Raw genomic sequence first — 16902 nt, forward strand, 5'->3', positions numbered from 1 at the left:
ACCGCTGCAAGCTTAGCTCCCGTTTTTCCTGGAGTGGGGTGGGGTGAGGAGCTGTTTTTCGTATGTTGTCTCTAAAGAAAGTCAAATAGAATAAGAAAACATCCTCTGTGCTATCTTTATCTTTTGGCCACTGATATTTCCTAAACAATTAGAGGAATGTCAAGACATATGTGGGTATATTTAAGACACTTTCAGTCTTCAGAGTGTCCATACATTCATTGCATAGTAAAATTAAGTTCCAACATACTAACTGCCTGTAGTTAAGAGTCTGTAGTTTGCAAGGGTTGTAACTTTTATTTAAAAAGAAATACATATGTTGAAAATTTGAAATACAGCCTTATTAAACAGCAGCATCAAACACCTTTTCATGCATGGCTCATTCAGTTCCCACGAGATCCCTGGCCCAGTAAAAGCATGGTACTGGGAAGATGGTTTATCTGAATAGCTTGGGCAGCCACTCTGTCCAAAATGGCATCTTGACACTGAGTAGTGTTTTCTGCCATTCCAATGGGTTGGAGAATAAGAATATTTGGTAAGTCTTTTTTATTTGTTTGTTTTACTTTGACTTTTTTAACCTTTGCGTGGTGCCCAGTAGAATCTACTCCTCATTCACAGCCACCTTTTGGATGTCAGCTTACAGGCATCCCTGTGGAGACTGTCAACACTTTGATTATCCCACTATAATCACTCAGTCCTCCTGCCTTCAACTTAGAGCATGGCATGCAAGCTCTCCCAATTCTTATTCATTGCATTGCATCTTTCTCAGCTCAGTACCACTGAGGCCAAGGGATTGCTTTAAAACCATCAGAAATAGACCGCTGGGGGAGGGAAAGAGTGATACAGACAGAGCATTGTTGCTTTTCAGGGAGTTTAAACAAAGGCTTTGTTTTTCCTTGCCAGAATACACTATTTCTCTCATTCTGTTAATGAGCAAAGTTTGGGATTGAAGGGTCACCGAACTCACACATCAGCCCACCCAACCTCCCAGAATAACATACAGAAAGCCCAAATAATAATGTTCTGAGTTTCTTGGTGATTTATGTTGGTAATTAGGGTAAGTGGGAATTAAAAGGAGACAGAACGAGGGATAGCCATTTAACTTGGAGGAAACAGATGGCAGAAAGTCCCCAGACAGACTCCTTTCCATGGTATTATCCTAGCCACCCACAGCCCTTCATCGCCCGGCCAAAGCGAAAGCTGAAACCACCTTTCTTTCTACTGTAGCCACTCAGTTCCTCAGCCAGGCTCCCCAACAGACCATTCCGTTTTTCTTCACTTCCTAGGTAGATGTTGGTAGCTTTTTTGTCCACCTCTTGCCTCCCAAACCTGAATCTGAAACCAGCTCGCTCTTTACCAAGTCCTTGTAGCTTCTTAGCTATGACGAAGAGGGAGGCTGGGTCTTGGGATCTCCTGCGCCGAGCTGCTCCCCCTGGGAAGCCATGCTGGTGACCTCCGGCTGTCTCTGGGCCCCTCGTTTGAACCTCGCCAGGGCTGTCTGCTGGATCTCCCATTTCTCTTCTGTCACTTGGAGGAAAGCAGGCACCCAGAGTCAGGAGGAGGAGACAGGAGAGGGAGTGAGGTGCTTTCATCTGGTTTGTTGGCATTTGGGAAGCAGAGGGAGAAAGTTACAGACTGCACACACTCAGTGTTTCAAAACAACTTGTCAACAGTAACATCTCAAAGTCTGGGCAAACACTGTGGAGCTGAGCTGGAGATCCTCAGCTGAGCCCAACTTCCAAGAAGCATTAGTTAGTGTCACTAGGCTGGGTATTTGGGCTTTTATTTTCTTAGCAGGCTTGGGAGTTGATTGTACCAATTAGGCTGGTTTTCAGTCTACTGAAATCCCCTGGATTTGGCTGCTTTGGCAGCTTAGTGCTATAATACTGCAGCTGCTTGAATGGTTTACAGCAGTGCAGTTTTGCCCTGCTAGGGTTGAATGAATTTGGTCTCATTAGTCTTTTATTATAATTATTGACTCTTGGGCTTTTTTATCTCAGAAGCACTGGGTGGAAAGTTATGAGCATCCACTTCTAATAAGTCTCAACTTGATCATAGAAGTGGCTAAGCTGTTTAGTTTGGTTGCTTACTAATGTCCTCTTAGCATTTAAATTCAATGCTCCTAGAATTTAGAACCATCACTGTAGTAATCGCCATACTTGAAGACCTATGAGAAACAGGCTAAGTAGTCCTGTCAGCCTGGCTCATGGAGTCACTCAAAGAATGGCCCACGGTAGGCTTTGAAGCACAAATAAAGCTTCTCTAAACACATCACCTCTACTATAATTACTCTCCCTCTATAGCTGAGAGGTTCCACTATGAGTGGCTATAGAGTTTAGGATTCCCATTCTGCCCCCTAAGGAGTACAACTATGATTTAGATAAAGACTTTATGCCCTTATGACTACAAAACTATGTTCTCCAGGACTTTTCAGCTCTTTCCAAAAATCAGTTCATTTGAAAACATTTTACAGAAGCAACCTCAGCCACAAAGCATGAAAGGAGAAAAACAAAAACAAAAAAAGCCTCTCTTCTTAAACCTACCCCTGTTTTTAAAGACCCACGGGGAACTAACAGCTTTCTCCTAGGAAATCCTTTGCAGCAGGATCCTGCACAAGTTGAAGGAGATCGGGCTTAATGAAATGGTTGCTAAATGGAGGTGGGGAAGGTGATGACTTTTCAAAGAAACTGTCTCATCCCCAATAATGAAAATCATTTCATCAGCACCTTGAAAAAAATAGCTTCAAGCTTTTTAGGATTTGGAATTACTCGGTTCTCATCCTACAATCTTGTCCAATCTCCTCATTTAATCTGGACCCTGGTTCAGATTTGCCGCTGTCTAAGCTGAGCATCATTTGTTAATTGCAGTAGACAGGACCTGAGTCTGAGCTGCAACCATCTTCAGGGATGAGCCAAGATGTGTATTGGAGTAAGCTATTTCATGACAAGGAGTCGAATCTACTTACATTATTTCTTGTGGATCTTCTTTCCCCAGGAGGTTGCTGGGTTTCTTAGTTCCAGTGAATGGCCTAGAAAGAGCCAGCCCGAGCTTCTCAAGGCTCCTGAGCTCTCCCTGCTTTAAATAGGCCTTCAGGGGATGCATCAATTTCTGAGTGTAACTAGCCCTTTGTAGGCTGATTGCCACACATTCCAGAGTCTGGGATTCCATTGGGAACACGAGTGGCCATGGAGAGCAAGAAGGCACTGATCAAACTTAATAGAGATTCTGATTAGAGGGCAGAATGGGGCATAATTCTGCCACCCACCCATCCCCAAACACTGTCCAATCATTTCATTTAGCCAGGAGTTGATGGGATCATTAAGGGCGAGTTGAATGAGTTGAACGTAGTTGTTTCCTGTTTTTCCTCACTGTTATCAATTGCCACTAGTATTAAGAATGGCCTCAGTCTTTTATTCTCCTCTTTTTTTGCTCCCCTCTTGTTCTGTTATTGATGTCTCACTTTCTCTTAGAGTACTGGGGAGGGGAAAGGTAGGAAGGGAAGGGGGCAAGTGTTAGGTGGGAAAAGAAAGTATTTCTTCTACACATGGCATCTCTTTCTAGTTCCTTGTTGTCTTGAGTTAATCCTTTCAAAGCTAGCCGAATTTGCCAGCTTTTCTAGTGACTGGGAAAAGCCATATTCTTGATAAAGCTTACAGATACACAGCTTTACAGTACAATCCTGCTACTGGTCTACAGAACTGGGAAGTACTGTGGACGGCAATTTATCATAGCATCGGCATTAACTGCTACAGTGGAGGACTTAGTCATGAGCTACATGAAACAGAATAGGTCCGTTTGAAATGGTCCACACCAATATATGTGGAGAAGGGGAAGGGAATTACCTTTTATTAAGCACCTATAATATCCTGGACACAAACTGTATCTCATTTGATTTTTATAATCATCCTGTGAGATGATGATGCTATTGTCATGGCCATTTTACAGTTGAGGAAACAGACAGCCAGAGGTTAAGTGATGATTTGCAGCCAAGTGTCCAAGGCTGAATTTGAACTCAGATAAAGACACAATCACCGCTGATCTCAAGCTATTTCTTTTCAGACAGTTTGAGGAATGGAATTTTAAAAAACTCTGGTTTGTACCTTTGGGTAATGTCTGATAGTGCACAGTGAGTGCTTTAACGATTTTGAAAACTGCTCTCACATTCACGGTCTCCCTTGCTCCACAGAGCATTCTTGGGAGAGGCTTGGTCAGGGATTTTCATCTGCATTTTATGAATGAAGAGGAACCACAGAGGTCTTCTAAATCCTAGTCTGGCACCTGTTTCACCATGCCATAGCTAACCAACGCTTTCTTGTCTCGGAATCACTAGCCTCCTCAGTTGCTCGTGGCAACTGTGTCTAATTCTTGGGGGAAGTCTGCTTGCCGTAGATAGAAAAGTGTGTGTTCCCAGAACATACCTTTGGAAAACAAATTATATAAGTTGACCTTGACAGCTGAACAGCTAGCATGTGGCTTGGTTTTTGTTTAGCCTCGGTGGTTTGGGCACACGAGAAAAAAAAAGGATGAAATAGCTTTTAGGCAAATCACTTTGGAAGTGGCACTGCTAGGGTTGTTTAATCTCAGCTGGAAGCTGATGAGGGAATTTTATTTCTCTGTTTAGCTATAAGAGACCTGAAGGAAAGGTCCTCTTCCCTCCAGAATGATATTTTTAAAGTAAAACTTTCCAAGTCGCTCCTTTGCACAGTGGTTCTCCATAAAGTCCAACTTCAGACCAATAATCACAGTCAGTTCCCACCTACCTTTCTAGCCGTATCCCCTCCTACTTATAGATTGGGCTTTATTCAAGTTGGGCTGCTTGCTGTCCTTTGAACAAGCCCCAAACTACCTGTGCCATTCCCTGTGGTTGAAATACCCTCTTTCCATATCTCTGCATTCATTAAAGAAATCCAGGTCTAGCTTCTCTGTGAAGCTTCCACCCTGACTGAAAGTGGTCTCTCCTTTCTCCGAGTTCATCTCCTATTTCGTAATTTTCAAGAAGTTTTCTGACTCAACTTTGGACTAGACTCTCATTTCCAAGGACAGAAACTCTCTATATCTTTAGGCTGTCTGTCAAGAGGCTTGTAACTTGGGGCACTTCCCTGCAAGTCCTATTTAACCCCATTGAGAGGTGTCTGAGAATAGCTTTCACCACCTCTGCTGGATTCTCTCATGACCTTTGTTAGCTCGTCAATCCCAAACATTGTTATCTTGCAGTTTAGCTCTCAAAAGGAAACAACAGAGTGGGTCCGGCCACAAACTGTGTCCTTGCAGGGTCAGCCCTGAGGTTTGTGCTCCCTGAGAACTCAGAAGCCAACCATAGTCACCCATATACCAAGGTCAGCATGAGACTGGAGACCTAGTCAGAGCCCAGTGGAGGATTTAGAGACCTGAGAAGGGATAGCCTAGCTGAGACCCAATACTGAGCCTAGTTCAATGTTCTGGGTTTTTCTTCTCCAAGAGAGGGGAGAGTTTGTCTAAGTTTTGTAAAACCTTAGTCCCCTTTGTCTTCATTACTGAGAGTCTAAGCAAAGGGGGTGGGCAAAGAGCAGGCTGAGGAGATTCCTCTCACCTTGGACCAAGTGACCATTAAATTTCCCAAGTTGAGGAGAAGTCCTGGATGGTTTGAGACGGTCTCAACTCCATTTTCTCTGGAGTCAGGGTCAGACTAGGTGAGTTCTCTGAAGTTTTCCTTTTGGCTTTGTCTAGAGGGAGCTAGGGTCAAACTAAGACCAAACAGCCCTGAAGGGTTTTGTTCTGGAAAGCCCAGAGTTCCCAGCTGATCACAACAAACTCTGAACATATAAAGTTGAGAGGCTTGGAGGAGAGCAGAAAGATTATTTTAAGATTACCTCAGTGGCCTGCTAGTGTACCAAACTTCTCTCTTTTTGCACTGACATTTCAGAGACCTCCCTTATTTAAAGTATTATGTTAGCTAGAAGAAGTGATTATAGAGGTTAATGTTTGAGCTTAGTTATCTGTCCCCTAATAAAGACCAATGCCTTAAGAGAATGGAACACTAGGCAGACAAGTTTTAACTTAGAGGGGAGGAGGAAATCTAGAGCTATTCTGTAAATACTCCTTATGGAGAAGAACTCTTTACAGAGAAAGGCCACTGACATAGAAGGACAAACCAAGATAAGGACAATTGGGTGGCTTAGTGAATAGAGTGCTGAGCCTGAAATCAGGAAGACTGAAGCTCTCAAACATTGACAAACTGCATGACCCTGAGCAATTAGTAATCTCTGCCTCAGTTTCCTAATCTGTAAAATGAGGATAAGAGCATTCACCTTGCAAGATTATTGTAAGGATGAGATAATTGGGATTAGGTTATGCTTTATAAACATGAAGGCATTTTCTAAATGCTACTTTTTATTATTATTTTATTTTTCTAACAACTCTATGAAATAAATACCATAGACTTTATTATCGCTACTTTACAATTAAGAAAGCTGAAGCTGAGGGAAATGAGGTGACTTGCTATAAATCTTATTAGGTTTAGAGCAGGATTAGAAACAAGGATTCTCTTCATTCAAGCCCAACGTACTTTTCCTTACTCCTCCCTGCTTCTCCTCCCTTGGAAATGGCACTAAAGAAAAATGCAGGCATCTCACCAACCACAGTGTCCCTCTCTGTATCCTATCAGCCACCTCTGGGGGAATATACTGTAGTTTTGAAGATGCAGATGTGGGGATTTTGTGCCAATCCTCTGAATCCCGAATATGTCAGCTTATACTCAATAAGCATGTCACCAGAGCATGAGGGCTGAAAACTGTTTTTTCCATTTTTTTTCTGTGATCATCTAAATACTCCCTGCCTGCTTTCAGGGACTGAGGCCAGTCCCTGGGAAGTGTGGACCAGGCATAATATAGGCAAGACCTGAGCTTGCTACTTTTGCCTCTGAGAAGGTGGCCTTCCAGGAACAGTTGACAGGTAAGGTTTGGGTTCTGAGACAATTCATCAGAGAGAAAAGGCACACGTCAGTCACAAAACTGCAGGGGTTAATTCCACGCTAACTTCTGAGCAAAAAGCCTCTTAATGTTGCCAAGATAAATTCAGAGGAGAATTGATTGCTTGGATTGATGAGTTGGGCAGTAAAAGCAGACTTTTAAGGAAATGAGCCAGTGGAGCCAACCTTTGGGCAAGCTGCAAACATCATGGTTCTATGGGCTCATGATTGTTTATCTGACCCTTGGACTTTGGGCCCAGAGAGAATTTCAAGATGGCCCTCTGTCAATCTCCTCTACTCCCATTTTTGTGGATGGTACCACTGAGGCCCAGAGAAGAGACATTTTTTGAACAAGGTATTTGCAAAGTATTTGCAACATTGGCATGAAAACCCTGGTCTCCTGGACTCTTAAACCTTATTAACTCTTAGCACTTTAGCAACAATGAGTGCATCGGATCCTTTCTGGGCTAGCAGCTAAATAAGATCCTCCCTGAAGGGTGCAGAGCACACGATAAGTAAGAGGTGACAGGGCTTGGGGGAGGGCAGAGCCCTGCCCGGCACACGCTGCCCTGGGTGTGACAGCAGGGTCTCAGTCATGAGGGCACTTGGTATCTCTGGATGAGAGGTAGACATAATAAATAGAACAACTCTGACGGGCTAGATTCAGCATATTCTCACTACTTCCCCGTTTTGCTTTGGACTTGTATACACAGGCAAACCACTGAGCCTGGAGTCATGTGGGCAGTTACAAAGATTAAGACCTGCAGTGGTGTCTGCCCAGTCTTCGCAGGCCGCGTAAAAGAACTTGATCTCACTTTAGCCTTTTCAATCCATCCATAGATCCAGAGGATGATCCCTGGTGGGAGATTTATGCTGATTTGAAAGAACAACCAAAAAAAAAAAAATACATGCATGGGTCAAGCCTGTTATGACCAACTCAAGGAAATGGTGAGTTCTTGTGGACTGAAATTTTCTTGCATCAAATAATAATCACTCCCATTTCTGTAGTATTCTGAAATATGCAAACCATATTCCCCATAACAACCTTAAGACACAGGCAACGCAAATATTATTACCTCCATTTTACAGATGGGAATATTGTCATTTTAATAATTTATCCACAGTCTAACAGCTAGTAATTTTTGGATCAGTAATTCTAATCCAGGTCCCTTGCGTGCAAGGCCAATGAGCAACGTCACCCCTCATAAGGGCCATTGATATCTTCTATTACATATAGACTTTAAAAAGATGTTATTTGTTGTAAAAGGATTTGACCTGAGTGTATATCCTTGGCTATATACATACATATATATGAAGTGTGCGTTCATAGATTCAGATCCTGGGACTGTTACATCGTTAACCTCTGGTGGCTGTTGTTATTTTTTTAATGACTAGACACTAGAGGCTTTTAGTTCTTATTAAGGAGTATTAACACATCAGAACAGTGGTTAAGAAAACAATTAGTCTCAGTAACAAAAGAGGGCCCACAAGGACAATTTGTTACTGGACAGCCCACAGCATAGAATCCCTCTATAATGTACCATTATTCCCAAGATAACAACATCTCAGTCATAGAACTCTGACTGGTCCAGGAAACACTTGCTATAATGTGGATCATCTCTGAGTAAGGCAGAGCTTAGCTTGCCTTCAGTCCTGGGAGCCTAGGTGCCCTATAATAATTCCTGTACTGTGAGAGTTCTACAGCTACCCATGGAAATGGACTCTCTCCGGAAAACCCAAAGACACAGTCAGTGAAGAAAGAGAGGTCAGAATGAGTTCCTTTATTTTAAGGAGATTGGAAATCCATGTGAAGTGAGAGACACCAGTCACATACTACTTAACACGTAATGGACCTTTAAACATCACATCTGCTCCAGCAGCTTCAGCCAACAGCTAGACACAGACTTCTGAAGGGCCGCGGGGCCCATGGACCAAGAGGAGTCGCTAGGAAAGGGCTCATTCCGTCTAGAATCTAAGCAGATTTGGGAGAGAGCTTGGAGGGACTTTAGAACAGGATGTTTGAACCAGAAGGGACTTCGCAGAAGGTCTGCACAAAAGGTGGCTACATTTCGACTTGGGCGGGACCTCAGAGACCACCTAATGTAGCTCCCTCCCCCCAATCTGAACAAAGACGGCGACCTGTTCAAGGCCATACCCTCAGGAAGCATCAGAGTTGGCGTCTGACCGTCCTTTGACTGGAATCAGTCACCTTTCCCTGCTGTTCATCTCCTCCATTCCATGACCAGGAGAGGTGTTTTCCAGTCCAGTGGGTTTCCGTGGCTCCTCGCTGCTCCCCCCTCGGTCAGGGGCCGGGAAGTCCCCTTCTCCCGCACGTGGCCCCTGGCTCCCTGCTTCAGGCCCCAGAACCAGGATACCCCTGCCCGGTAGTATCACCCTGTCACGTCGGGAATGCCCGGGAGAGGCCCCAGCCCCTTGTCAGGAGCTGACTTCTGTCGTGGGGAAACTGCCGTGATCAGCGCAGAGACTGGGGCTGCCCCAGCTTGTGCCGTGCCCCGGAAACATGCTGCTCCCTGCTGTGGGCCGGGAGGGAGAAGCTCACTTAACACAGCTCCAAATGTGGCTGGGAAATGTGCAGGCGTGCAGCGGAGGGGGAAAGGGCAGGGTCATCCGGGGATGAGTGCAAGCACATATGTCCATATGCATATCTATCACCTAACTCTCAAACCACATTTTCAAATATATACATTATTTAGGAAGGGCTTGACAATAACTCCACAGGGCACACAAACAAAGTACTCCTTCCCACCTCACAGATGAGGAAGTCGAGTTGGGGTGAGAGGGGACTGACTTGCCCACTGTCACACAAGTTTGTGACAATTAAAACTGGGTCTCCCAACCCTTCCCGGGAACGTAAACTCCTCTTGAAACCTCAGCACAACTGTCTCTGCTGCAGTGATCCCCATCATGGGATCCCCCGGGCACTCCGACTCCCTCTCACCTCCTCCGTTTCCTGCTCATGACTCCCTCTGCAGACAGTGCCCTCTGGGGCAGATTCAATGCAGTCCAAGATGGTGGGACTTGTTTACACATCCCCCTAATCCCCCCAAATCCCCGCATCCTTAGACTGTATTAAATACCTTCTTGGCAGTTCCGAACCGACTCTCTTAGAGATTCTTATGGGGCGATGTGGGGATTCAACTGCTTCTGGCTCAAAAGCAAGCTCACTTTTTTGGCCCCAAAGCAAAGCCAAGCAGGGCAGAAACCAGAGGAGGAAAGCCCCTGGGAGGATGGAGGAGGCTCCTTCCAATATTACATGTGCGGACTCCGCCTGGGGCAGGTGAGGGAGGAGGGGGAGGAAAGGGGAGAGGGGGAGGAGGAGGATGGGAGGAATAGCAGAAACAAACTCACATTCATGCCCAAGTGTAGGTTCTATCAAAAGTATTTATATGTGGTGCAAGAGGGAAAATAATGTGAAAAAATTTTGCAATCCAACCTTTGTTTTTCTCCTGGGGTTCCTGCTGGGGAGTTCCCAGGCTGGTGATGCTTGGGGCAAAAGGTGGAAGAAAGTGGAGAACAATTTTATGTAAGCCTTAGTGTCCCGCAAGCACATTTGGGTTTTTAGAATAGAGGAAAGGAGTGCTTGGAGAAGGAAGGAGGTAGAACTAGACGAACAGATAAACACATACAAATATATATATGTTTATATATATATATATATATATATATATATAAAACAAATATGTTATATATTCTGATGTTCTGGGGGGAGGCAGGGCAGGACTAGAGAATTAAATTGCTGATTTTTTAAAAGAATTTTTTGTTTTGTTTTGTTAAAACTGCTGATTGAAATGCAACCTTTCTGCTTGTTCTCAGGAAGAAAATATTAACAATTTCATTTTTATAGCACTTTAACATTTATATGCATGATTTCATTTGTTCCCTTATATGAGAGGTACTAACTACTATTACTACCAACTATTATTCCCATTTTATAAATGAGTAAACTGAGAACTAAAGAAGCAAAATATCTTCTTACAGGTCATACAACTAGTAAAGTGTGAGGGCTAGAACTCAAACAAATTTACATCTTTTATTTCAAACCCAAGATTTCATGATCTAAAGGGACCTCTCTCTAAAAATGCAAGAAAATTTCTAATACAGATTCTAGCTAATCCATCCTGCATCGAGCATGCAGACAGGGTCCATGAAAGGGGAGGAACGTCACCACTGGCCCTTTCCTTGCTGTGTTCCCTAGGTGCTAGAAAAACCAGGAGACAAGTTCTAGAATGGAACCCTACCAAAGTCCTCCTGGAAGCTAGGGGCGCTATAGAGTTTAGAGTGCCAGACTTCAAGTCAACAAGACTCATCTCCGTGAGTTCAAATCCAGCCTCAGACACTTACTAGCCGTGTGACTCTGGGCAAGTCACTTAACCTTGTTTGCCTTAGTCTCTCCATCTGTAAAATGAGCTGGAGAAGAAAATGTCAGACCACTCCAGTATCTCTGCCAAGAAAACCCCAAATGGAGTTGTGAAGAGTTGGACGTGCTTGAGATGACTCAGTAAAAACAAAAAGTCCTCACTAGCCCCTGGCAGGATGTAGCAGATCTCTGTGGGCTTTGACAGGCTGAAATTTTCTACTTTATTGTGTGAAAGGGATAGCAGGGTGGGGAGGGGATCTGTCAGGGACTTACACATGGCATGAACCAGCCCCCATCCCCAGAGGGCACACGGATGCCAGTTTTATAAAGAGATTGCCCTGAAGTGGCGGCTTGGGGTGGGAACCCTGGCTACCATGGCCCCGGTCGGTCCTTTGCCTCAGGGTGCTGAATGGAAGGCTTGCCTGTGGTATGTGTCTGCCTTCAGGAGCACAGAAATCACAGAGGTTAGCACCTACTTAGCAAGAATAATTAGTCAAAACAGAAAGCTTCCATATGGCAGGCCCCCACCTGCCACTCCCTCCCTCTTCTTCCCTGGGGAAAACAAATGGACCACTTATTGAAGCTTGCTCTTTGGAGGCTTGAAGTACTTGCCCTAGGTGCAAAAATTCCTAGATCTGGCTCTGCCAGGTACATTGAAGAGCCTGGGGACACCTTTACTATTCAGGCTTCCCGGGGGAATAAGTGTTCAGCCTTAATTTGACAGTCAGAGTTATTGAAGTCAGAACAGGTATCATGGCTGGATAGAAGCTGCTGAGCCGCAAAAATTTGGAGCTCATAGCTGCCTTTCCTTGGCTCTAACCACTAGACTTTGCTCTTCCTCCACCCTCTTGCCTCTCATCTGTGTGACAGCCAAAAAAAAAGGGCAAATTGCCTTCTGTGCCTTCTGATTCATGTGCATCTGTGAATCAATTAACATCTCACCGGGAGTTTGTTTGGTGACAGATCAGAAAATGCTTGGCACTTCCCACGCAAGTTTCACAGAGAGGGAAGTCGGCTCACCCAGGTCCTAGGGGAGGGGAGGCTTTGGACGTCCTGGCTCTCGGGCCACCTCTAGCTTCACAGCCTTCCAATCCCCAGAGGACTCTACCGGCCTCAGTTCTAAATGATGGAAACCTAAGTTCCACAACTGGAGATATGGAAACTCCTTTTCCAGGTCCTTTAATTTAAAACCAATCAGTAAATACATTTGGGCACAGAGAGAGAAGCACAGAACCTGAGGTAAATAGTCAGAGTCGTAAAGTCTTCTGAAGGCTAACTGGGGGGCAAAGGGGATCCTGCGCTCTTAAAGAGAATGCTGCTATACAAGCTCCAGAAGGTTCTGCCAAATGATTCCAGTACACTTGGGGAGGACCAGCCTAGCTATGAGCAGAAAGGCTTTTGTCCAAACAACTGGCCACTGGCTTATCAATCTATCATCTATCTATCATCTACCCACCCCCTACCTACCTATTATTTCTCATGAAATTGGCTATCAAGGGAAGGAGAGATTTAGCATCTGTGACTATAGGGACTGCCCACACTGACAAAGGTGCAGATCTTTGAGGTATGAAGTAGGTGGGGTTGACTTTAGAACTCCTGACTTGACAGTTACCAGACCAATGAAAATCTACCCTTTGGATGAAAATCTACCCAAGCCTTCATAAAGACCTCCCTGGAGTGGAGGGAAAAGCCAGGTCAGGGAGAACAAGGGTAACTTGGCCCTTCTATTTTTGCTCATCATCCAGTTTTGACTTGGATCAGAAAGGTGGTATGTTTAAGATAAGCAATGTGGCTAGCCTGTACTCCCTGGAAAAGGGTCCAGCCATGATCTGTGTTTTGAAATATATCCATGCATCCTTCCTACCTGGAGGTAAAACTTTCCTCAATGTCCCTTTGGTCTTTGCTAGATTTCCAACAGAGAGAAGCTTCCTTATTTTCTATGTTTCCTGGAAATGCAAAGGGTTTTGTGGGAGTAGGGTGGGGGTACCTAAATAATGGCTGTCAGGGCAAGAAAACCCCTTCTTTCATGAACCTTCATGCCTTCGTGGAGTGCAGAGCTGAAAGGACTTCAGCAATCCTCTCATCCAAGACTTCTTAATCTGAGGCCCATGAAGAGATATCAAGGGATCCGTTAAATTAATGGGAGAAAAAATTTATACCTTTATTTTCACTAACTTCAAACTGAAATTTAGCATTTCCTCCAATAATTTAAAAACATTATTCCAAGGAGTCCCTTGGCTGTTCCAAATTTCCAAAGGGGGACATGACACAAATAATGGTTTGCTAGTCCCTTTACTAATCCATCCATAGTTTGATGATAAAGAACTGCTACCTAGAAAAGTAATATAATTTATCCAAGGTCATGTAGCAAGTTAGTAGCAGAGGCCAGGACAGAAATGCAAGCTCTCCTGCCTCCCAGCTGAAGGCTTTCCCTCAATACCTTGCTAGCCATTTTTATCTGATTACAACATTTTCCAGGGAATGGCATGTGTGTGGTGTGCATGCCCATGTAATGTGTGTATGAAGAGGTTGGTACTTAGGATGCAGTGTCTGAGCTCGAGTGAAAGTTTGAAATGACAGTTCCGTTCCTTCCAGCCTCCTCCTTCACACTTTGGTTCACTGTCCTTTTGAGATACTTTTTAACTACGACCTGAGTTCTCTGTGTCAGGTAATTTTTTCACTCATCCCTGCAAAATGAGCCTCATCCTGTGTGGAAGATGCTGTGTCTCCTTTCTACTTCTGCTGCTCCCTTCTCTAGGGTCCTTCTGGATCCCTGCCCTTGGTCAGTTTGACAAAATTAGGCCCTCCCCTGACCTCTCTGCCCCTGGTGGTCAGCAGCTCATATCTCACCTGGGATGAAGATATGCCTTTAGACAGAGAGCAGAAAAAAGAGGGCAGATGGAAAAGTTGACAGAATTTTAAGTCGGAGGCGATAGGTTCTAGTTGTGGCTCTAGCATTTCTGAGGCACGAGACCTTCAGTAAGTAGTTTCATTTTATCGCATCTCAGGCTGTGCTGTAAGCGAAGGGGTTGGACTGGGTGATCTCTGAAGACCTTGAAGACCTATCCCCGAAATCCTAGGAACAAGGAAGGCCGCCTCCCCTTCTTTCGGAGGCCTGCTGGTGCTAATCCCTGTGAGCAGGGGGCAGGGCTTGCTGCACTTTCAGGGAAGGTGACTTCAAAAGAAGCAGAGGAAAAAAATACCCACCATCCCTGACAACCGAACCATGACTACTTCTGCCTGCTAATGAGGGTTAGGATGCCGGAGGGAAGTTCCTGACTGAGGGAATTTCTGTCAACCTGGACCCACAGTCTGCAATCACAGCAGGAAGGGTTGGGTTGGGGCTGCCTCCTCCCCTTTTTAAATGAGGAACACGAGGCTAGGAGGGCTACAGGTTCCTCTCGGGAGCTCTCTCTGTGGCCTAGGAGCCTGGCCCACGGAGGCAGAGACTACAGGGGACAGGAAAGGAGGCATGGAGCTCGCCGAGCCGGGGAAGGAGGGCACCTGCCCGAGACGGGTCATGCTCGTCCAGCAGCACCCAATCAGGGGCAGGTCCAAATGCCTTCCGACCCCGAGGCCAAAGCTCCCCACCACAAGCGGGAGGGAAGAGATGGGCACACGGCCCATTCAGGAACATCTGGGCTTGGCCCCAAACAGCTTGTGTGGATAACCACCTCCTTGGCGCAGAAGAAAGAGAACTTGCCGAGACTGCAGGGTGGGGACGGAGCAGTGGGCATGAAAATAGCCGGCTCGATCTGCTTCTGCTGTGTGCTTCTGGGGGCAACAGAAGCAGCTTTCCTGGCTCGCTCTCCAGCCCGCTCCAGCCCACCTTTGTGCTCCCTTCTCCAGCTCTCTCCCATTGGGTAACGTTCTCCCAGAGGACAGACCAGTGCGGGGAGCTCCATGCCAGGGTTGGCCCGAATAAATGGCCCACGTGAGAGAGGTGCCAGAGCGGAACAAAGAGGGGCTCTCTGAGGCCCGGCCTTCTTAAAGGAGTCAGGTTCTGCCGTCTGAGACCGAAGGGGACTTCTGCAAGGCTGGGGCAGGCCTGCCACAGTCCAGCCTGGCCCAACCTCCCAGGCCCTGGGGTCAGTCTGAGAGCCGGCCAGTCCACACAGGCAAGAAGAGAAAGAAGCTACCAGATCAGTGCCCAGCTCTGGGCTACTCAGCAGCTGGGTCTTCTCAGCTACAAGATCAGCAACAAGGCTGGAGGTGAATTTCTGGGCGAGGATGTTGAGAGAGGGTCCAGCTTGGGAATCCTGCCCGTGGAGAAGACTGGGGTGGACAGAGGAGCTAGAGACTTGCATGACGCCTGAAGGTTTGGAAGTCCACACCGGTCTCAGGGTGCACAGCAAAAGACCCTCTCCCTGCCTCTCTGCCCAGTCCCTCACCACCTCGTGCAACCCACCCTGCTTCCTGATCTGCCTCATCACCCTTGCCTAGGTGCTTGGGAACCCTCTCGACCTCTGGTCCAGCCTGAGCCAATCTCCTGGCCCCAGGGACATTACTTTAAGTACAACCCCAGGCCAACCTCTATTCACCATTGTTAAGTCAGAAAGCAGATGAGGGGGAGAACTTTTGAAGGCTGACCTGGCTGGATTCAGGTCCCAACAGAAGAGATCCAAATAAAAACATCCCTATTCCTTACTTCATGACTCCTTTCCTGGGTCCCTTCAGACTTCTCCCCTCAAACATCATCTGAGATACCCACTCTTTCTCACTGCCCCCCCATATCCCATCTTCTCTTCTTTCTGTACCTCCAACTCTGGTGGAATCTATTATTACCATGGCATCTATACAGGAAGACAGAATTTTGACAAATCCAATTAGATCCAAACCTGGCAAAAATACCAATTGGATGAGTAAAAATCTAGGGCATGTATAAAATATGGATCTTAAAGTCATCTTCATAGTTTTGTCTATACCTAGATATAGCTACCAGTGTGTGAATATATGTGTATATGTGTGTATATATATATATATATATAAACACACTGATATGTATATATATATCTAATTTTTTTCCACCTCCAAAATTTACCTCCATTCCAGAGGAATGTTTTAGAGTTCTGAAACTGAAAAAGTCTTTGTTTCTGGCTTTTCTCAACTCTTTGCCTGCAGGGACCACTGTGTATCACACTATCATCACCTTTGGGAGGACATCACCCTGACTCATGGACAAAACAACACAAGAGTTTGGGGGAAAATGGAGGGCAGAGTAGCAAGGGCAGGAGAAGAAAGAGGGAGCTGAGGGAGGATGGGGCCGGAGCTGGCGGTCCCGCTCTAATTTTCCTCTCGGACTGGTCGGATCTTCATCTCAGTGAATTTGAGCGAATATTGCCATCCCGTCCAGGACGACCACTCGATACCATCTGCATAGGAAGAATGGTGACCCCTGAGGTACTGACCGTTGAGGTTGGAGGTGTGGCAGTTGCGGTACCACCAGGCCCCATGGTAGAAAGCGGCACAGTTATTCTCTGAGTGATCGTTGTCCTGGTCCTTGGTGGTGAACTTCATACCATTGTGTTTCAGGAAGGAATCGCCTGTATCCCAACACACACACATACACACAAATAAAACC

At 45.7% G+C, this 16902-nt stretch overlaps 2 protein-coding genes across 2 annotated transcripts in view; both read right to left on the minus strand.

Annotated features, from left to right (window-relative positions):
- Window positions 1-179: 179 nt before the first annotated feature.
- Window positions 180-1712, minus strand: QRFP (pyroglutamylated RFamide peptide). Its single transcript, XM_051980235.1, has one exon. The coding sequence runs from the start codon at window positions 1602-1604 to the stop codon at window positions 1152-1154; it is 453 nt and encodes a 150-aa protein (XP_051836195.1). The 5' UTR covers window positions 1605-1712; the 3' UTR covers window positions 180-1151.
- Window positions 1713-16300: 14588 nt separating this feature from the next.
- Window positions 16301-16902, minus strand: part of FIBCD1 (fibrinogen C domain containing 1) — a 54666-nt gene continuing 54064 nt past the window's right edge. Inside the window, exon 7 of the mRNA XM_051980224.1 lies at window positions 16301-16864. Within this exon, the coding sequence (XP_051836184.1) occupies window positions 16605-16864 (260 nt within the window). The 3' untranslated portion in view covers window positions 16301-16604. The remainder of the gene's footprint in view (window positions 16865-16902) is intronic.

This window comes from Antechinus flavipes, chromosome 2 (assembly GCF_016432865.1).
Source record: "Antechinus flavipes isolate AdamAnt ecotype Samford, QLD, Australia chromosome 2, AdamAnt_v2, whole genome shotgun sequence".
NCBI lineage: Eukaryota > Metazoa > Chordata > Mammalia > Dasyuromorphia > Dasyuridae > Antechinus > Antechinus flavipes.

Excerpts from the sequence above, each read along its gene's own strand:
- QRFP (XM_051980235.1), bottom strand. The coding sequence starts at position 1,604 with ATGCCAACAAACCAGATGAAAGCACCTCACTCCCTCTCCTGTCTCCTC.